This window comes from Oncorhynchus clarkii, unplaced genomic scaffold (assembly GCF_045791955.1).
Source record: "Oncorhynchus clarkii lewisi isolate Uvic-CL-2024 unplaced genomic scaffold, UVic_Ocla_1.0 unplaced_contig_795_pilon_pilon, whole genome shotgun sequence".
Taxonomy (NCBI): domain Eukaryota; kingdom Metazoa; phylum Chordata; class Actinopteri; order Salmoniformes; family Salmonidae; genus Oncorhynchus; species Oncorhynchus clarkii.
In genome coordinates this window covers 1-22,500 of record NW_027257927.1, presented here as the reverse complement: position 1 = coordinate 22,500, position 22,500 = coordinate 1, and the positions used below count along the sequence as shown (strand labels likewise).

General features: G+C 46.1%; 1 protein-coding gene across 1 annotated transcript in view; it reads right to left on the bottom strand.

Moving 5' to 3' along the window:
- LOC139393674 (receptor-type tyrosine-protein phosphatase beta-like) overlaps positions 1-21,323 on the bottom strand; it is a gene marked incomplete at its 5' end in the record, with an annotated part of 94,372 nt that extends 73,049 nt beyond the window's left edge. The window contains 11 exons of the mRNA XM_071142018.1: positions 1-163; positions 3,154-3,417; positions 3,721-3,984; positions 8,726-8,989; positions 11,968-12,231; positions 14,030-14,296; positions 14,799-15,062; positions 15,300-15,572; positions 17,013-17,276; positions 20,400-20,684; positions 21,149-21,323. The exon at positions 1-163 is cut by the window's left edge and continues 107 nt beyond it. Coding sequence (XP_070998119.1) covers positions 1-163; positions 3,154-3,417; positions 3,721-3,984; positions 8,726-8,989; positions 11,968-12,231; positions 14,030-14,296; positions 14,799-15,062; positions 15,300-15,572; positions 17,013-17,276; positions 20,400-20,684; positions 21,149-21,323 — 2,747 coding nt within the window. The remainder of the gene's footprint in view (positions 164-3,153; positions 3,418-3,720; positions 3,985-8,725; positions 8,990-11,967; positions 12,232-14,029; positions 14,297-14,798; positions 15,063-15,299; positions 15,573-17,012; positions 17,277-20,399; positions 20,685-21,148) is intronic.
- Positions 21,324-22,500: the final 1,177 nt, after the last annotated feature.

Genomic DNA, 22,500 nt, shown 5'->3' with positions numbered 1-22,500 from the left:
GTGGAGCCCTGGGGCATGGAAATATTAGAGACTAAGTCACGTCCATCATCCAGGAGCTGGATCTTATAACCCTCGTACACTCCCACTGTAGTCTCCCAGGTCACTGTTAGACTGTGGGTGGTGTGGTCACTGTCTGCCTGGAGCGCTGTCACTGTGGAGGGGACTGGAGAGAAACACAGAGAGAGAGACAGAGAGAGAGACAGAGAGAGAGAGAGAGAGAGGGAGAGATGTACACAGAGAGAGAGAGAAGAGAGAGAGAGAGACAGAGAGAGAGATAGAGAGGTAGAGAGAGAGAGAGAGAGAGAGAGAGAGAGAGAGAGAGAGAAAGAGATGTTACATTAAGGAGATCAGACAGTAGACAGTTAGATTGTGGGTGGTGTGGTCACTGTCTGCCTGGAGCACTCTCACTCTGGGGGGGGGGGGGGGGGGGGGCTGGACAGACACAGGGAGAGTTTAGACATCCCCCATGGATGGGGGGGGACTGGACAGACACAGAGAGAGGTTAGACATCCCCCATGGCTGGGAGGGGATTGGACAGATCCAGGGAGAGGCTAAACATCACCCATGGCTGCGAGGGGATTGGACAAATCCAGGGAGAGGTTAAACATCCCCCATGGCGGGGAGGGGATTGGACAGATCCAGGGAGAGGTTAGACATCCCCCATGGCGGGGAGGGGATTGGACAGATCCAGGGAGAGGTTAGACATCCCCCATGGCTGGGAGGGGATTGGACAGATCCAGGGAGAGGTTAAACATCACCCATGGCTGGGAGGGGATTGGACAGATCCAGGGAGAGGTTAAACATCCCCCATGGCTGGGAGGGGACTGGACAGACACAGAGAGAGGTTAAACATCCCCCATGGCTGGGAGGGGACTGGACAGACACAGAGAGAGGTTAAACATCCCCCATGGCTGGGAGGGGACTGGACAGACACAGAGAGAGGTTAAATATCCCCCATGGCTGGGAGGGGACTGGACAGACACAGAGAGAGGTTAAACATCCCCCATGGCTGGGAGGATTATATTGCAGTATTCTTGATCTCTGAACTTGTTATGAAGAGAATCAGTTTCCAATGATTTTAGAATTAGACTTTTCCATGAAGACGACAAATGACAATGAAAACTGTTGATGATAAGGACAACTGTTGTTCCGCTATAATTCAAGACAAAGCCCTGTGTGTCTTAATGTCTCCAGTCCAAACGAGTGTTATCATACAGGTATATTCTGAGCATTCACCTGTTCATCCAGTAGCACTGCTGTTATTCACCAGTGTTCCACTCAGGGACTGAGCTGTCCCCTCCCTCCCTGCCTCTCCTCCCTCCCTGCCTCTCCTCCCTCCCTGCCTCTCCTCCCTCCCGCTCCTATTCTCCTCCCATTCCCTCTCCTATTCTCCTCTCCTATTCTCCTCCCATTCCCTCTCCTATTCTCCTCTCTCTCCTATTCTCCTCCCATTCCCTCTCCTATTCCCCCCTCTCTCCTATTCTCCTCTCTCTCCTATTATCCTCCCATTCCCCCTCCTATTCCCCCCTTTCTCCTATTCTCCTCCCATTCCCTCTCCTATTATCCTCCCATTCCCTCTCCTATTCTCCTCTCTCTCCTATTCTCCTCCCATTCCATCTCCTATTCTCCTCTCTCTCCTATTCTCCTCCCATTCCCTCTCCTATTCTCCTCTCTCTCCTATTCTCCTCCCATTCCTTCTCCTATTCTCCTCCCATTCCCCATCCTATTCCCCTCTCTCTCCTATTCTCCTCCCATTCCCTCTCCTATTCTCCTCCCATTCCTCATCCTATTCTCCTCTCTCTCCTATTCTCCTCCCATTCCCTCTCCTATTCTCCGCCCTCCCGCTCCTATTCTCCTCCCATTCCCTCTCCTATTCTCCTCTCTCTCCTATTCTCCTCCCATTCCCTCTCCTATTCTCCTCCCATTCCCCATCCTATTCTCTCTCTCCTATTCTCCTCCCATTCCCTCTCCTATTCTCCTCTCTCTCCTATTCTCCTCCAATTCCCCCTCCTATTCTCCTCCCATTCCCTCTCCTATTCCCCTCTCTCTCCTATTCTCCTCCCATTCCCTCTCATATTCTCCTCCCATTCCCCCTCCTATTCCCCTCTCTTTCCTATTCTCCTCCCATTCCCCCTCCTATTCCCCTCTCTCTCATATTCTCCTCCCATTTCCTCTCCTATTCTCCTCCCATTCCCCCTCCTATTCCCCTCTCTCTCCTATTCTCCTCCCATTCCCTCTCCTATTCTCCTCCCATTCCCCATCCTATTCCCCTCTCTCTCCTATTCTCCTCCCATTTCCTCTCCTATTCTTCTCCCATTTCCTCTCCTATTCTTCTCCCATTCCCCAACCTATTCTCCTCTCTCTCCTATTCTCCTCCCATTCCCTCTTCTATTCTCCGCCCTCCCGCTCCTATTCTACTCCCATTCCCTCTCCTATTCTCCTCTCTCTCCTATTCTCCTCCCATTCCCTCTCCTATTCTCCTCCCATTCCCCATCCTATTCTCTCTCTCCTATTCTCCTCCCATTCCCTCTCCTATTCTCCTCTCTCTCCTATTCTCCTCCCATTCCCTCTCCTATTCTCCTCCCATTCCCTCTCCTATTCCCCTCTCTCTCCTATTCTCCTCCCATTCCCTCTCCTATTCTCCTCCCATTCCCCCTCCTATTCCCCTCTCTCTCCTATTCTCCTCCCATTCCCCCTCCTATTCCCCTCTCTCTCCTATTCTCCTCCCATTCCCCCTCCTATTCCCCTCTCTCTCCTATTCTCCTCCCTTTCCCTCTCCTAATCTCCCCCCATTCCCTCTCCTATTCCCTCTCCTATTCCCTCTGCTATTCCCCCTCATATTCCCCTCTCTCTCCCATTCCCCCCCCATTCCCTCTCCTATTCCCCTCTATCTCCTATTCTCCTCCTATTCCCTCTCCTTTTCCCTCTGCTATTCCCTCTCCTATTCCCCTCTCTCTCCTATTCTCCTCCCATTCCCCTCTCTCTCCTATTCCCTCTCCTATTCCCTCTGCTATTCCCTCTCCTATTCCCTCTCCTATTCTCTCTCCTATTCCCTCTCCTATTCCATCTCCTATTCCCTCTGCTATTCCCTCTCCTATTCTCTCTCCTATTCCCTCTCCTATTCCCCTTCCTATTCCCCTCCCTTCTTCTCACCTGTTCGTCCAGTAGTTGTTGAATTATTGACCAGTATTCCACTCAGGGACTGAACCTCGACCCCGTACAGCTGTCCTGGTACCAGACCCTGAAAGTCCAGCTCAGTGACGTGTTTGGGGACAGGTCTGGTCTCCAGAAGGTGTGCTCCCTGGGATAGGGACACGGTGTACATGTCCACGTCTCCATCACCAGGGGTCCAGGACACCCTCAGGCTGGCAGCCTGGTCCCCTGGCCGGGCATGGAGGTTCCTCACCTGGCTGGGGACTGTGGGGGGTTGAGAGAGAAGGCAGAGAGACAGGAGTAAAGGGGGGGGGGGGGGGGGGGGGAATGGAGATGGGTCACAATGTGGATCACTTATATAAAAACAAGTTGAAGACTGGCCAAAAAAACTATGCGGTGTTTTTTTAATTTTAAAATCTTTAGATGATGTTCTATGGAATGAAGTGATAACAAGAGGTTATTCTGTTGTTTTACCTGAAATACCTGTGACAGAAATGCTATGAAACACAATGTGAGGTTATTTGGAAAACCAACCCGGGCAACTGCCCACTCTGTTCCCCTACTGACCTGTCCTGCCCTCGATGAACTGAGGTCTCTGGTTGGGTCCACTGAAGGTGGACACCACCATCTTGTACAGGCGTCCCGGGGTGAGCGAGGCCAGGCGGTGGTCACGGGCCTCGTTGCCCAGGGTTACGGGCGGGTAAACCCGCGTGTCGTTGAAGAGGATCTGGACCTCGTAGTGATCAACGTCCCCCAGCGCTGGAGACCATGTGACCACCAGATCACCTGTACCACTGTCACCCAAGGCCAGGCTCCGCACCGCAGAGGGGACTACGGAGACAGTCAAATACAACTTTATTTAAACATTTCAACTATTCACAGAACACTAAAGGGCTCAGTGGTTTGATTGGCTGAGGGGAATTTGACCCATGATGCCCACTAGTTTAAGGTTAATAACTTTGCGCTGCCAAACTGTTACTGAATGTGATCGTAGGTACAATTCCCATGCGCTGAATTCTAGATTTCACACCTAGAAATTCTTCCAAATAAGTTGTATATTGGTTTTCCGTGGACTTGGCCACACAGAAAACTCAGCAGCACAGCATTTTACTGAAACCTTCTACCAACACTGCAGTAGCAACAGACACAGACTCACAGACTGTAGTTAATAGACTCACACATTCTCCTGTCAGTAGAAACAGACACAGACTGTAGTTAATAGACTCACACATTCTCCCGTCAGTAGCAACAGACACAGACTGTAGTTAATAGACTCACACATTCTGCCATCAGTAGCAACAGACACAGACTCACAGACTGTAGTTAATAGACTCACACATTCTCCTGTCAGTAGCAACAGACACAGACTGTAGTTAATAGACTCACACATTCTGCCATCAGTAGCAACAGACACAGACTGTAGTTAATAGACTCACACATTCTCCTGTCAGTAGCAACAGACACAGACTCACAGACTGTAGTTAATAGACTCACACGTTCTCCTGTCAGTAGAAACAGACACAGACTGTAGTTAATAGACTCACACGTTCTCCTGTCAGTAGAAACAGACACAGACTGTAGTTAATAGACTCACACATTCTCCCGTCAGTAGCAACAGACACAGACTGTAGTTAATAGACTCACACGTTCTCCTGTCAGTAGCAACAGACACAGACTGTAGTTAATAGACTCACACATTCTCCTGTCAGTAGAAACAGACACAGACTGTAGTTAATAGACTCACACATTCTCCTGTCAGTAGCAACAGACACAGACTGTAGTTAATAGACTCACACGTTCTCCTGTCAGTAGCAACAGACACAGACTCACAGACTGTAGTTAATAGACTCACAGACTGTAGTTAATAGACTCACACGTTCTCCTGTCAGTAGCAACAGACACAGACTGTAGTTAATAGACTCACACGTTCTCCTGTCAGTAGCAACAGACACAGACTCACAGACTGTAGTGAATAGACTCACACGTTCTCCCGTCAGTAGCAACAGACACAGACTCACAGACTGTAGTTAATAGACTCACACGTTCTCCTGTCAGTAGCAACAGACACAGACTGTAGTTAATAGACTCACACGTTCTCCTGTCAGTAGCAACAGACACAGACTCACAGACTGCAGTTAATAGACTCACACATTCTCCTGTCAGTAGCAACAGACACAGACTGTAGTTAATAGACTCACAGACTGTAGTTAATAGACTCACACATTCTCCTGTCAGTAGCAACAGACACAGACTCACAGACTGTAGTTAATAGACTCACAGACTGTAGTTAATAGACTCACACGTTCTCCTGTCAGTAGCAACAGACACAGACTGTAGTTAATAGACTCACAGACTGTAGTTAATAGACTCACACATTCTCCTGTCAGTAGCAACAGACACAGACTCACAGACTGTAGTTAATAGACTCACACGTTCTCCTGTCAGTAGCAACAGACACAGACTCACAGACTGTAGTTAATAGACTCACACATTCTCCTGTCAGTAGCAACAGACACAGACTGTAGTTAATAGACTCACAGACTGTAGTTAATAGACTCACAGACTGTAGTTAATAGACTCACAGACTGTAGTTAATAGACTCACAGACTGTAGTTAATAGACTCACACATTCTCCCGTCAGTAGCAACAGACACAGACTGTAGTTAATAGACTCACAGACTGTAGTTAATAGACTCACAGACTGTAGTTAATAGACTCACACATTCTCCTGTCAGTAGCAACAGACACAGACTCACAGACTGTAGTTAATAGACTCACACGTTCTCCTGTCAGTAGAAACAGACACAGACTGAAGTTAATAGACTCACACATTCTCCTGTCAGTAGCAACAGACACAGACTGTAGTTAATAGACTCACACATTCTCCCGTCAGTAGAAACAGACACAGACTCACAGACTGTAGTTAATAGACTCACAGACTGTAGTTAATAGACTCACACATTCTCCTGTCAGTAGCAACAGACACAGACTCACAGACTGTAATTAATAGACTCACACGTTCTCCTGTCAGTAGCAACAGACACAGACTCACAGACTGTAGTTAATAGACTCACAGACTGTAGTTAATAGACTCACACGTTCTCCTGTCAGTAGCAACAGACACAGACTCACAGACTGTAGTTAATAGACTCACACATTCTCCTGTCAGTAGCAACAGACACAGACTCACAGACTGTAGTTAATAGACTCACACGTTCTCCTGTCAGTAGCAACAGACACAGACTCACAGACTGTAGTTAATAGACTCACAGACTGTAGTTAATAGACTCACACGTTCTCCTGTCAGTAGCAACAGACACAGACTGTAGTTAAAAGACTCACAGACTGTAGTTAATAGACTCACACATTCTCCTGTCAGTATCAACAGACACAGACTCACAGACTGTAGTTAATAGACTCACACATTCTCCTGTCAGTAGCAACAGACACAGACTCACAGACTGTAGTTAATAGACTCACACATTCTCCTGTCAGTAGCAACAGACACAGACTGTAGTTAATAGACTCACAGACTGTAGTTAATAGACTCACAGACTGTAGTTAACAGACTCACAGACTGTAGTTAATAGACTCACAGACTGTAGTTAATAGACTCACACATTCTCCCGTCAGTAGCAACAGACACAGACTGTAGTTAATAGACTCACAGACTGTAGTTAATAGACTCACAGACTGTAGTTAATAGACTCACACGTTCTCCTGTCAGTAGAAACAGACACAGACTGAAGTTAATAGACTCACACGTTCTCCCGTCAGTAGAAACAGACACAGACTCACAGACTGTAGTTAATAGACTCACACATTCTCCTGTCAGTAGCAACAGACACAGACTCACAGACTGTAGTTAATAGACTCACACGTTCTCCTGTCAGTAGCAACAGACACAGACTGTAGTTAATAGACTCACACATTCTCCCGTCAGTAGAAACAGACACAGACTCACAGACTGTAGTTAATAGACTCACAGACTGTAGTTAATAGACTCACACGTTCTCCTGTCAGTAGCAACAGACACAGACTGTAGTTAATAGACTCACACATTCTCCCGTCAGTAGAAACAGACACAGACTCACAGACTGTAGTTAATAGACTCACAGACTGTAGTTAATAGACTCACACATTTTCCCGTCAGTAGAAACAGACACAGACTCACAGACTGTAGTTAATAGACTCACAGACTGTAGTTAATAGACTCACACATTCTCCTGTCAGTAGCAACAGACACAGACTCACAGACTGTAGTTAATAGACTCACACGTTCTCCTGTCAGTAGCAACAGACACAGACTCACAGACTGTAGTTAATAGACTCACACATTCTCCTGTCAGTAGCAACAGACACAGACTCACAGACTGTAGTTAATAGACTCACACGTTCTCCTGTCAGTAGCAACAGACACAGACTCACAGACTGTAGTTAATAGACTCACACATTCTCCTGTCAGTAGCAACAGACACAGACTCACAGACTGTAGTTAATAGACTCACACGTTCTCCTGTCAGTAGCAACAGACACAGACTCACAGACTGTAGTTAATAGACTCACACATTCTCCTGTCAGTAGCAACAGACACAGACTCACAGACTGTAGTTAATAGACTCACACGTTCTCCTGTCAGTAGCAACAGACACAGACTGTAGTTAATAGACTCACACATTTTCCCGTCAGTAGAAACAGACACAGACTCACAGACTGTAGTTAATAGACTCACAGACTGTAGTTAATAGACTCACACATTCTCCTGTCAGTAGCAACAGACACAGACTCACAGACTGTAGTTAATAGACTCACACGTTCTACTGTCAGTAGCAACAGACACAGACTCACAGACTGTAGTTAATAGACTCACACATTCTCCTGTCAGTAGAAACAGACACAGATTGTAGTTAATAGACTCACACATTCTCCCGTCAGTAGAAACAGACACAGACTGTAGTTAATAGACTCACAGACTGTAGTTAATAGACTCACAGACTGTAGTTAATAGACTCAGAGACTGTAGTTAATAGACTCACACGTTCTCCTGTCAGTAGCAACAGACACAGACTCACAGACTGTAGTTAATAGACTCACACATTCTCCTGTCAGTAGCAACAGACACAGACTCACAAACTGTAGTTAATAGACTCACAGACTGTAGTTAATAGACTCACACATTCTCCCATCAGTAGCAACAGACACAGACTGTAGTTAATAGACTCACACATTCTCCCGTCAGTAGAAACAGACACAGACTGTAGTTAATAGACTCACAGACTGTAGTTGATATACTCACAGACTGTAGTTAATTGACTCACAGACTGTAGTTAATAGACTCACAGACTGTAGTTAATAGACTCACAGACTGTAGTTAATAGACTCACACGTTCTCCTGTCAGTAGCAACAGACACAGACTCACAGACTGTAGTTAATAGACTCACACATTCTCCTGTCAGTAGCAACAGACACAGACTCACAGACTGTAGTTAATAGACTCACAGACTGTGGTTAATAGACTCACACATTCTCCTGTCAGTAGCAACAGACACAGACTGTAGTTAATAGACTCACACGTTCTCCCGTCAGTAGAAACACTGGACTGGTACTCTCCGCTCCAGGTGCTGACAGTGACTGTATAAAGCCTCCCGGGCACCAGGGAGCTGAACACGCAGTCGTTCTGCGAGCGCGCCACCGTCTGGTTCTGGACGACCGTGTTGTTGTACTTAATGACCACCTCGTAACGGTCCAAGTCTCCGGACGCATGGCGCCAGTAGACTTTCAGGAAGTCGTCCCTGGCAGAGTGGATGGCGTTGGGGTTCTGGACACTGGATGGTTCTGGGTAGAGAGAGGGGTAGAAGAGATGTCATCAGGTCAAGAGGTCAAGTAGGATGTGGGGTGTTTTTCATTAAACACAACACCGTTGTCATTTTAAGAGACACACGTTTTCTCCAAAAATGTTCCCTACCAATTGAACAATTTGTCTCCTAGATCACCAGAAATAAATCTATATTAACACATTCATCCATGTAACTACAGTATATACAGTGAATTCGGGAAAGTATTCAGACCCCTTGACTTTTTTCACATTTTGTTACGTTACAGCCTCATTCTAAAATGGAATGAACAGTTTTTTCCCCTCATCAATCTACACACAATACCCCATAATGGCATCACAATACCCCATAATGACATCACAATACCCTATAATGACATCACAATACCCTATAATGACATCACAATACCCCCATGCTGGCAAAGCAAAAACAGGTTTTTAGACATTTTTGCTAATTTATAAAGAATATACAACTGGATTAACACATTTCCATAAGAATTCAGACCCTTTACTCAGTACTTTGTTGAAGTACCTTTGGCAGCGATTACAGCCTTGAGTCTTCTTGGGTATGATGCTACAAGCTTGGCACATCTGTATTTGGGAAGTTTCTCCCATTCTTCTCTGCAGATCCTCTCAAGCTCTGTCAGATTGGCTGAGAAGCATCACTGTATAGCTATTTTCAGGTCTCTCTAGAGGTGTTCAAGTCCGGGCTCTGGCTGGGCCACTCAAGGACATTCAGAGACTGTTGGAAGGTGAACCTTCATCCCAATCTGAGGTCTTGAGCACTCTGGAGCAGGTTTTCATCAAGGATCTCTCTGTACTTTGCTCCGTTCATCTTTCCATTAATCTTGACTAGTCTCCCAGTCCCTGCTGCTGAAAAACATCCCCACAGCATGATGCTGCCACTACCATGCTTCACCGTAAGGATGGTAACAGGTTTCCTACAGATGTGACGCTTGGCATTCAAGCCAAAGAGTTCAATCTTGGTTTCATCAGACCAGAGAATCTTGTTTCTCATGGTCTGAGAGTCTTTAGGTGCCTTTAGGCAAACTCCAAGCAGGCTGTCATGTGCCTTTTACTGAGGAGTGGCTTCCATCTGGCCTCTCAACCATAAAGGCCTGATTGGTGGAGTGCTGCAGAGATAGTTGTCCTTCTGGAAGTTTCTCCCATCTCCACAGAGGAACTCTGGAGCTCTGTTAGAGTGACCATAGTCACATCCCTGACCAAGGACTTTCTCCCCCAATTGCTCAGTTCGGCCGGGCGGCCAGCTCTAGGAATGGTGTTGGTGGTTCAATACGTCTTCCATTTAAGAATGATGGAGGCCACTGTGTTCTCGGGGACCTTCAATGCTGCTGAAATCTGTTGGTACGCTTCCCCAGCTCTGTGCCTCGACAGGGTTATTGCTCTGACATGCACTGTCAACTGTGGGACCTTATATAGACAGGTGTGTGCCTTTCCAAATCATGTCCAATCAATTGAATTTACCACAGGTTTACCACAAGTTGTAGAAATCTCAAGGATGATCAATGGAAACAGGATGTAACTGAATTCAATTTCGAGTCTCATAGAAAAGAGTCTGAATACTTATTAAGGTATTTATGTTTTTTATTTTTAATAAAACCTGTTTTCGCTTTGTCATTATGAGGTATTGTGATGTCATTATAGGGTATTGTGATGTCATTATGGGGTATTGTGATGTCATTATGGGGTATTGTGATGTCATTATGGGGTATTGTGATGTCATTATGGGGTATTGTGATGTCATTATCAGGGGCGGCAGGGTAGCCTAGTGGTTAGAGCATTGGCCTAGTAACCGAAAGGTTGCAAGTTCAAATCCCCGAGCTGACAAGGTACAAAATCTGTCGTTCTGCCCCTGAACAGGCAGTTAACCCACTGTTCCTCGGCCGTCATTGAAAATAAGAATTTGTTCTTAACTGACTTGCCTAGTTAAATAAAGGTAAAAAAAAAAAAAAAAAAAAAAAAAATTATGGGGTATTGTGATGTCATTATGGGGTATTGTGATGTCATTATGGGGTATTGTGATGTCATTATGGGGTATTGTGATGTCATTATGGGGTGTTGTGATGTCATTATGGAGTATTGTGATGTCATTATAGGGTATTGTGATGTCATTATGGGGTATTGTACGTAGATTGATGTGAGGAGATGTGATTTTAATACATTTTAGAATAAGGCTGTAATCTAACAAAATGTGTAAAAAATCAAGGGGTCTGAATACTTTCAGAACGCACTGTAAACAGAGTGATAGACAGTGATCAAGATGAGGGGCCCAAGAGACAGTGTGTGTGTATGTGTGTTGGTTTGTAATGCGTGCCTGCATCTGTGTGTGTTGGTTTGTAATGCTTGCGTGCCTGCGTGTGTGTTGGTTTGTAATGCTTGCGTGCTTGCATGTGTGTGTTGGTTTGTAATGCTTGCCTGCGTGCGTGCCAGCGTGTGTGTTGGTTTGTAATGCTTGCGTGCTTGCATGTGTGTGTTGGTGTGTGTTGGTGTGTGTGTTGGTGTGTGTTTGTGTGTGTGTTGGTGTGTGTGTTGGTGTGTGTGTGTGTGTGTGTGTGTTGGTGTGTGTGTTGGTGTGTGTGTGTGCACGTGTGTGCGTGTGTGTGTGTGTGTGTGTGTTGGTGTGTGTGTGTGTGTGTGTTGGTGTGTGTGTGTGTGTTGGTGTGTGTGTGTGTGTGTTGGTGTGTGTGTGTGTGTTGGTGTGTGTGTTGGTGTGTGTGTGTTGGTGTGTGTGTTGGTGTGTGTGTGCATGTGTGTGCTGGTGTGTGTGTGTGTGTGTGTGTGTTGGTGTGTGTGTTGGTGTGTGTGTGTGTTGGTGTGTGTGTGTGTGTGTGTGTGTGTGTGTGTGTGTGTGTGTGTGTTGGTGTGTGTGTGTTGGTGTATGTGTGTGTGTGTGTGTGTGTGTTGGTGTGTGTGTGTGTGTGTTGGTGTGTGTGTGTGTTGGTGTGTGTGTGAGACCTACGTGTACGAGCCGTCACCACCGTGTTGTTCTGGAAGCTGCCGCTGCGGGTTGCTATGGAGACGGTGTACAGCCTCCCTGACTTGAGGGAGTTAAACACACACTCTGGGCTTGCCTTAGAAACCACCAGGTTGTGTACGGTCCTGTCGCGGTCCTTCAGTAGGACCAGGTAACTGTCCACATCTCCGACCGCTGGCTGCCACGACACCCCCAGGAAGTCTGGACGACCGTTGTTACTGACTGTAACTTCTCCGACCGCAGCTGGTACTGAGTGGGGGGGGGGGGGGGGGGGGGGGGGGGCAGAGACCGGTCATCGACAGAGAGGACACAGACACACACATGTTAGAGATAGAAGCCTGGACGACCGTTGTTACTGATCGTAACCTCTCCGACCACAGCTGTCACTGAGAAGGGACAGAAGGACAAAACGGTTGTGAGGTCGATTGGGGTTCAAATCCTTTCGAACCTAAAAACTGTGTTGCCTGCTGAGCTAAAGGGTATGGCTTTCATGTTGTTTGGCTTAAATGAATTACTCCTACAACACACCATTGATGACTGGAATTGAATAGACTGACTTGATTAAATGTGGCATTTAATGTGACATTCAGATACTCGGTGTGACGGGAAAGGTTTAGTTCAAGTGTCCTTTGTTACTATCCCGTTAGCTGAAAGTTAGCCGAAGGTTGTCTGAATGTTATCTGAAAGTGGTGTTTGTTACTATCCCGTTAGCTGAAAGTTAGCCGAAGGTTGTCTGAATGTTATCTGAAAGTGGTGTTTGTTACTATCCCGTTAGCTGAAAGTTAGCCGCAGGTTGTCTGAATGTTATCTGAAAGTGGTGTTTGTTACTATCCCGTTAGCTGAAAGTTAGCCGAAGGTTGTCTGAATGTTATCTGAAAGTGGTGTTTGTTACTATCCCGTTAGCTGAAAGTTAGCCGAAGGTTGTCTGAATGTTATCTGAAAGTGGTGTTTGTTACTATCCCGTTAGCTGAAAGTTAGCCGAAGGTTGTCTGAATGTTATCTGAAAGTGGTGTTTGTTACTATCCCGTTAGCTGAAAGTTACCCGAAGATTGTCTGAATGTTATCTGAAAGTGGTGTTTGTTAATATCCCGTTAGCTGAAAGTTAGTCGCAGGTTGTCTGAATGTTATCTGAAAGTGGTGTTTGTTACTATCCCGTTAGCTGAAAGTTAGCCGAAGGTTGTCTGAATGTTATCTGAAAGTGGTGTTTGTTACTATCCCGTTAGCTGAAAGTTAGCCGAAGGTTGTCTGAATGTTATCTGAAAGTGGTGTTTGTTACTATCCCGTTAGCTGAAAGTTAGCCGAAGGTTGTCTGAATGTTATCTGAAAGTGGTGTTTGTTACTATCCCGTTAGCTGAAAGTTAGCCGAAGGTTGTCTGAATGTTATCTGAAAGTGGTGTTTGTTACTATCCCGTTAGCTGAAAGTTAGCCGAAGGTTGTCTGAATGTTATCTGAAAGTGGTGTTTGTTACTATCCCGTTAGCTGAAAGTTAGCCCGAAAGTTGTCTGAATGTTATCTGAAAGTGGTGTTTTGTTTTCATCAACCCTTGGCCCCCGGACTCTGAAGTTAATTAAAAGGAGGAAGCTGTGGGGCCCCAAAATAGCCAGAACTTTCCCGGGGAAGACAATTGAGATCGGACAAGGAAGTCTTTGAACGGGACCTTGGAGAGTTGTTTTGTAGTTGACACAAAGCTTCCTGAACATTCCAGACATTCTCTTTTGTACTGGAAAACAATATCACGTTTCTCTCTCTCTGAGATTGTGTCTTATAATTAATGTTGGTTAACAATCACTATAACAATGAGTGATTTACTCCGATGGTCAGACACCTACCCTTAAACGACCATCTCTAAGCATAGAATAAAGCATGCCTGGCCATTACTATATCACATACACACATAAACAGCTGTAATGGACAAGACCACCAGGAAGAACATACAGAACAACCCCCAAAACAAACGCCTGGCTCACGTGCCGGTCAGTCGATGTTAATGTGGACGATACAGTTGAGTAAATGCATAAAGATGAACTGTTCCTGATTTTTAACTTACCAGTGCGTCCCTCAGCCACGGCCTGCTTCGAAACCATCCCACCACTGACAGTACTGACCACCAGCCTGTAGGGGGCGCCAGGCCTGAGGTCTCTGAGCTGCAGAGAGGTGGTGTTGGCTGGGACGGTGTGGTTCTGCACAGCCCGGTTGTTGTGGAGGAGCTGCAGGCTGCAGAAGTCCAGATCTCCAGGGGGGAGTTCCCAGCTGGCCTGTAAGCTGTCCATGTGGCCCTGGTTGCTCAGGTGGACACGCCTCACCTCCAGAGGTACTGAAGACAGACAGGCTCAGTTACTGTCAGTCTCCATAGGTACTGCAGACAGACAGGCTCAGTTACTGTCAGTCTCCATAGGAACTGCAGACAGACAGGCTCAGTTACTGTCAGTCTCCATTTGTAAACAAAGCTTTTATTTTCATCTCAGCAGGCTCATTATTACCCTTTGTGTGTCAGGCTTCATCTGAAGACTCCATTTTGTGAAGAAAATAAACTGAGACAAAGTAAAAACATCCCTGTACATGCTGCCTCAAAGTCTGGTTGGATAAATACAGTGTTACCATAGTGATGACCTCAGCAACAAAGGGACAGTATCATGGAGTCCCTCTGGTTGGATAAATACAGTGTTACCGTAGAGATGACCTCAGCTACAAAGGGACAGTATCATGGAGTCCCTCTGATTGGATAAATACAGTGTTACCATAGAGATGACCTCAGCTACTCTGTTTTAGTGTGTTGTGTGTACATATCGATACAGGTGCTATAGCAACCCTCTCACCTGTCCTCCCTAGCACAGACACAGAGCTGTTGAGCTCCCCGCTCTTGGTTGTCACGATGATGGTGAACACGCGTCCGGGCATGAGCACGTTGAAGGTGCACTCCCTCATGTCACGGGTCAGGTCTCTCGTGGCAACCGTGGCATTGCCATGGCGGAGCTCTACGGCGTAGCCGTCCCTGGCTGAGTTGGGGGCGTGACTCCACAGGGCGCTGAGGGAGGTCTCGTCAGCATGGCGGATATGAAGCTCTGAGACGGGCTTAGGAGCTGGGAGAGATAGAGAGAGAGAGAGAGAGAGACAGAGAGAGAGAGAGAGAGAGAGGGAAGAGGAGAGAGAGAGAGAGAGACAGGGGGGTGGATTAAGGGTAAGAGAGAAGGGGAGAAAGAAGGTTTGCAGAAATAGAGAGAACAATGAGATGAAGAGTTATGATGTTATGAGTTCTCTTATCATTCTTACTGATGCCAGTACTTTCTCCTACTCCATTATGTTGTTGTGTAGTCTACCTATTCCTCTGTGGCAGTACTCCACTGTGCCTTGCTCCCCAGTGCTTTCCACCATGACCCCAGCCCTGTAGGTCCTCCCAGGAACCAGTCCCAGGCCAGAGAAGGTGTACTCCACCACCCCTTTCTCCACGGTCCTGTTATCCAGAGTCTGGGTCCCATTTAACAGCAGAACCCTGTACTTATCCCAGTCTCCACCAGGGGGAGCCCACATCACCTTCAGAGAGTTGGAGTCATCCAGCGCCTCCATAGAGAGCTGGGACACTTTACCTGGGACTGGGACGGAGAGAAGAAGGAAGACCAGTTAAAGGCACAGTCTGGAGTATTTCATTTTGTTCATTTATATTAGCAGCTCTCAAAAGGCAGGAAGTAAGAACCCTTAAGGCGTCAGCATGCTTCAGTTCGGGCTGGCGCCTTTCCGAACGAACCTGCTCGCATAATCCCTCAAAAGATCTTTGGTTATAAAGTCTCTGAATTTCCTTGAGAAGTACAGTACCTGTTTGTCCATTTTGAGATGCTGTATATAGTCTAAAATAATCTAAGCTAAATCTCAAGGAATCTTTAATTAATTTTGACATTCGTTGTGTAATTTTACATCTAAGTAAGATGTTCGGTGCATTATTTCTCATTGAAAATATTGGCATTAAAAAAACAGTCTTCTCTCGTTGAATGACAACAAAGACTTTATTGAAGAATCCCTGCTGTTGACCAATCACCGACGAAGAGTTATGGACTTTGGCCTCCAGAACAACCATGTGGTGCCAAAACACCTGAAAACCCCTCACCTGAGAACAAAACCCCTCACCTGAGAACAAAACCCCTCACCTGAGAACAAAACCCCTCACCTGAGAACAAAACCCCTCACCTGAGAACAAAACCCCTCACCTGAGAACAAAACCCTCACCAGAGAACAAAACCCCTCACCTAATAACAAAACCCCTCACCTGAGAACAAAACCCCTCACCTGAGAACAAAACCCCTCACCTGAGAACAAAACCCTCACCTGAGAACAAAACCCTCACCTGAGAACAAAACCCTCACCTGAGAACAAAACCCTCACCTGAGAACAAAACCCCTCACCTGAGAACAAAACCCCTCACCTGAGAACAAAACCCCTCACCTGAGAACAAAACCCTCACCTGAGAACAAAACCCCTCACCTAATAACAAAACCCCTCACCTGAGAACAAAACACCTCACCTGAGAACAAAACCCCTCACCTGAGAACAAAACCCCTCACCTAAGAACAAAACCCCTCACCTAAGAACAAAACATCACCAAATGTCATCATAATAAATGAAGGAACTCTTCTGAACTGTTTCTGCTTGGGAAGCATGCAGACGCCTTAACACGACAACACAATGGACTAATTCTAATCCACTTGATTAATCCATGAATAGTAATCACATAGTTATGATCTTGGACATCATCGAGACACTCAACGAGCTCTTGCTGAACCCTTAAGAACAGAGTGTTTAAATGAAACAGTCACACTCGCTAGGAATTACCATCTCACCCCCTCCTTTATCCTCTTGGCTTTAATAGCAGAGGCCCTCTTCAACAGGAAGAGTGTTCCTGTCAACAAACTAAAGGCTTCATTGGATTTCTGAGAACACTAATTGTTAGCATGTTGGACCAGAGACAAGACGTTCTCCTGACCACGACACAGAGTTTGTCCTGGTTTACATGACGTTTTCCTGGTTATGCCTACTGTTACCTGTGTTGGCCGAGGCAGTTGATTGGTTGGAGAGCTCTCCGCTCTTGGTGGCAACAGACACCTGATAGGTCCGTCCGGGTGTCAGCTGGTGGAAGTGGGCCTTTGTGGTGTCAGATGACAGGGTCTTCTCCAGAGGGGTGGTTCCAGACGAGAACAGGGTCACCACTATAGAGTCCACATCACCCTGGGGTTGACTCCATGATGCCCTCAAACTGTCCTGGGTGTTATTGTTCTCTAGCTTCAGATTGGAGACGGCATAGGGCACTGGAGAGGAAGAGAGAGGGGAGGAGAGAGAGGGAAGGGTGGGAGGGAGAGGGAGAGCGATAGAGGGGGAGGAAGACGGAGAGGGAGGGGAGAGAGGGGAGAGAGACAGGGGGAGGGAGTGAGAGGAGAGAGAGAGGGAGAGAGAGAGGGGAGGGAGGGTGGTAGAGAAAGATAGAGGGAGAGAGAGAGCAAGAGGGAGGGAGGGAGAGATAGGGGGGAGAGAGGAGAGAGAGGGGAAGGGAGAGGAAGAGAGAGGGGAGAGAGAGGGGGAGGGAGAGGGAGAGAGGGAGGGAGAGAGAGGGAGAGAGACAAATTCAATCCCTTTTAGACAACTCACTATTAGTAGAAAACCTAAACAGTATATTTGACCTCTCAGCTTCCCTATCAAATAAAAAAATGTCAAACAGGAAAATAAGACAATGAACAACAATGACAAATGGTTTGATGAATAATGCAAAAATCTAAGAAAGAAATTGAGAAACCTGTCCAACCAAAAACAGAGACACAGAAAACTACTCAGATCCTACGCCTTCACTATGGTGAATCATTAAAACAATGCAGAAATACACTACGGAAAAAGAAGGAACAGCACGTCAGAAATCAGCTCAATGTAATTGAAGAATCCATAGACTCTAACCACTTCTGGGAAAATGGGAAAACACTAAACGAAACAACAACACAAATAATTATCTATCCAAAATGGAGATGTATGGGTAAACCACTTCTCCAATCTTGTTGGCTCTATAACAAAGAGCAAATAGCAAAAACAGAAAAAAAATTATAGCCTAATGTTAACTAGCTAACGTTGAACCTGGTTGGTTAGCTACCTGCAGATTCATGCAGGGTAGTAACGTTATGAGTTGGGATCATGGTTCATTGTTTAGCTAGCTAGCTATCTACGTGTCGAAACAAAAGACTCCACTACGTAAGTAACCATTTCAATAGAATGTTCATGATGTCACTGCGACAACTGTCGATAGACGTAGCTGGTAAAGTTAGCTCTGGATATCTACTCTGATTTCAGAGCACTCTCGTCTGTGTGCCAAAGCTCAGAATAACTGACGAATTTACAAACACCGATGAATATTGCCGGTGTCAGTAAACGTTGGCTAAAAAGCGCAATTAAATTGTTGCCAGCAGAACAGTTGCAGTCTCCACTTTGGATAACATGAAAATAGCCTAACCAGCTCTGCTAGGGCGAGTAAAATGGTCAGAGTGAGGTGTTCGCTCAATTGTACTGGAAGTAGCTACCAAGCTAGCCAACATTAGCCAGTTAGCTTGGGTGTTTGACTGTCGTTGTGAGGTCAGAACAACCCTACTCCTCTGCCAGAGCGCCCAGTGTGTGCTCTGAACGCTCCGAGTGCGAAAACTCTGAATGTACAAACGGACAAACTGACAACGCTCTGAGTTTACAATCTGACAACGCTCTGAGTTTACAATCTGACAACGCTCTGAGTTTACAATCTGACAACGCTCTGAGTTTACAATCTGACAACGCTCTGAGTTTACAATCTGACAACGCTCTGAGTGTACAATCTGACAACGCTCTGAGTTTACAATCTGACAACGCTCTGAGTTTACAAACGCCCAGAGTACACTCTGGCACTCCAGATTAAATTTACACCCATAGTATAAACCAGCCTTTAGTCTTGTTTAATACATGGCCTCAGATGTGAATCCTTAAAGAGATGGGCGGGGCTAAGGCTTAAGAGGGTGTGAACGATGCTGAATGGGGGTGGAGACAAAGAAGATCTCTCCAGTAGGTGAACCAAAATATTCAAGGGCCATTTTCTCAAAAGTGAGATTAAGAGTTCATCAACTTTCAAAGCAGAATTACTTTCCCAATGTTCCTCAACCTCAGTGTATGATATTATCAGGAATCAAGTGCAGGCCGTGTGAAGTGACAATGTGAAGACAAGCACAAAGACAAGTGAAACAGATCAGGGCGTGACACATATGCCATTTTATAGCTCTGAGTCTCTACTTCTATCCAAAGTTTAAAAAAAAATTGAAACACAATTTCAAATGTTGCTCCGTGTTTTGTGACTTATCGTGTTTCATGTTTTCTGTGGACCCCAGGAAGAGTAGCTGCTGCTTCTGAAAAAGCTAATGGTGATGATAAAAACTAATAAATAATGTCAGCCTAAGGCCTAAGGCGGAGGAGGTTTACGATGGCTGAAAAAAATTCACACCGATCCTGGACAGTTAAAGAGTAACACAGGCTTGGTTGGGTAGGGACTCTGTTGGGAAAGAAAGCAGGCTTGGTTGGGTAGGGACTCTGTTGGGAAAGAAAGCAGGCTTGGTTGGGTAGGGACTCTGTTGGGAAAGAAAGCAGGCTTGGGCCCTGTGTCCATACCAGGCCCTAACACTCAGTCTTTCCCATACACTCAGAACCACAGGATGCAGGGAGCAGAGGAGAGTTTAGCATCTCCCATATACTCCACAGGATGTAGGGAGCAGAGGAGAGGTTGGCATCTTCCCATATACTCACTATCCCATTATTCGTGTGGGCTGATGACTATGTGAGAAGCTCAAGGCTTAAAATAAATAGCTGATCACCGAAGAGCTTTCCTGGAATTTGGTGCAGTATGACTTTAATAGTTACAATTACATTTTTATTTCTAAATATAGTGATGATCCTAACTTACAAATTTGTTTCATTTATTTATTTATTTCACCTTTATTTAACCAGGTAGGCTAGTTGAGAACAAGTTCTCATTTACAACTGCGACCTGGCCAAAATAAAGCATAGCAGTGTGAACAGACAACAACACAGAGTTACACATGGAGTAAACAATTAACAAGTCAATAACACAGTAGAAAAAAAAGAGAGTCTATATACATTGTGTGCAAAAGGCATGAGGAGGTAGGCGAATAATTACAATTTAACAGATTAACACTGGAGTGATAAATGATCAGATGGTCATGTGCAGGTAGAGATACTGGTGTGCAAAAGAGCAGAAAAGTAAATAAATAAAAACAGTATGGGGATGAGGTAGGTAAATTGGGTGGGCTATTTACCGATGGCCTATGTACAATAGATGTTACATCGCTATTACAGATGCTGACGTCATCTAAGCAGAGTACATTCCAATGAATCCCATATCATGACTGAATCCTTACCCGTCTGTATTTGTCTTGAGGTGGTACTCTGGCGTCCCCCTGCCTCCGTCACCATGGTGATGTTATACACGCGCCCTGGCACCAGGTCGGTGACAGTGTAGTCTTTAGCGGTGCTCTCCAGAGTCAGGTTCCTCACCACACCCACTCGGTCGGTGAGCAGTAGCCTGAAGCGCTCAGTCCTCCCTGGGCCAGGCTGCCAGGAAACTCCCAGGCTGTCTGATGTCCCAGACACCTGTAGGCCACTGACTGTCGATGGACCTGAGCGATAGAATGGGCTGTCAGTGACTGAAACAAGATACCATACATCAAGCTAAGATTAAACAAAAGTCAAGTTGGCAATTCACTTATAAAGCACAGGTACATATTTTGATATTCAAGCAAACAATTTTTTCAACTAAAAAGAAATGTCCTCTCACTGTCAACTGCGTTTATTTTCACCAAACTTAACATGTGTAAATATTTGTATGAACATAACAAGATTCAACAACTGAGACATAAACTGAACAAGTTCCACAGACATGTGACTAACAGAAATGGAATAATGTGTCCCTGAACAAAGGGGGGGTCAAAATCAAAAGTAACAGTCAGTATCTGGTGTGGCCACCAGCTGCATTAAGTACTGCAGTGCATCTCCTCCTCATGGACTGCACCAGATTTGCCCGTTCTTGCTGTGAGATGTTACCCCACTCTTCCACCAAGGCACCTGCAAGTTCCCGGACATTTCTGGGGGGAATGGCCCTAGCCCTCACCCTCTGATTCAACAGGACCCCATAACAGGACCCAGACGTGCTCAATGGGATTGAGATCCGGGCTCTTCGCTGGCCATGGCAGAACACCGACATTCCTGTCTTGCAGGAAATCACGCTCAGAACGAGCACTATGGCTGGTGGCAATGTCATGCTGGAGGGTCATGTCAGGATGAGCCTGCAGGAAGGGTACCACATGAGGGAGGAGGATGTCTTCCCTGTAACGCACAGCGTTGAGATTGCCTGCAATGACAACAAGCTCAGTCCAATGATCCTGTGACACACTGCCCCAGATCATGACGGACCCTCCAACTCCAAATCAATCCCGCTCCAGAGTACAGGCCTCGGTGTAATGCTCATTCCTTCGACGATAAACGCGAATCCGACCATCACCCCTGGTGAGACAAAACCGCGACTCATCAGAGAAGAGCACTTTCTGCCAGTCCTGTCTGGTCCAGCGACGGTGGGTTTATGACCATAGGTGGCAGGTGATGTTGCAGGTGATGTCTGGTGAGGACCTGCCTTACAACAGGCCTACAAGCCCTCAGTACAGCCTCTTTCAGCCGATTGCGGACAGTCTGAGCACTGACGGAGGGATTGTGCATTCCTGGTGTAACTCGGGCAGTTGTTGTTGACATCCTGTACCTGTCCCACAGGTGTGATGTTCGGATGTACTGATCCTGTGCAGGTGTTGTTACATGTGGTCTGCCACTGCGAGGACGATCAGCTGTCCGTCCTGTCTCCCTGCAGCGCTGTCTTAGGTGTCTCACAGTACGGACATTGCAGTTTATTGCCCTGGCCACATCCGCAGTCCTCATGCCTCCTTGCAGCATGCCTAAGGCATGTTCACGCAGATGAGCAGGGACCCTGGGCATCTTTCTTTTCGTGTTTTTCAGAGTCAGTAGAAAGGCCTATTTAGTGTCCTAAGTTTTCATAACTGTGACCTTAATTGCCTACCGTCTGTAAGCTGTTAGTGTCTTAACGACCGTTCCACAGGTGCATGTTCATTAATTGTTTATGGTTCATTGAACAAGCATGGGAAACAGTGTTTAAACCCTTTACAACGAAGATCTGTGAAGTTATTTGGATTCTTACAAATTATCTTTGAAAGACAGGATCTTGAAAAAGGGACTTTTTTTGCTGAGTTCATATTGCCAAATCTGATCCAAAAGCAGTCACAATGTCAGGGCGGTATCACTGTCATAACAATGGCTACATAACAGACAAGTTAGATGGCCAAAATAATAACTGTTAGACAACATCATCGCCAGAGGAGTGGTGCAGAACTACACAGAGAACTATGTAGTAGGTCAGGGGAATGACTGGTCAGGGGAATGACTGGTCAGGGGAATGAC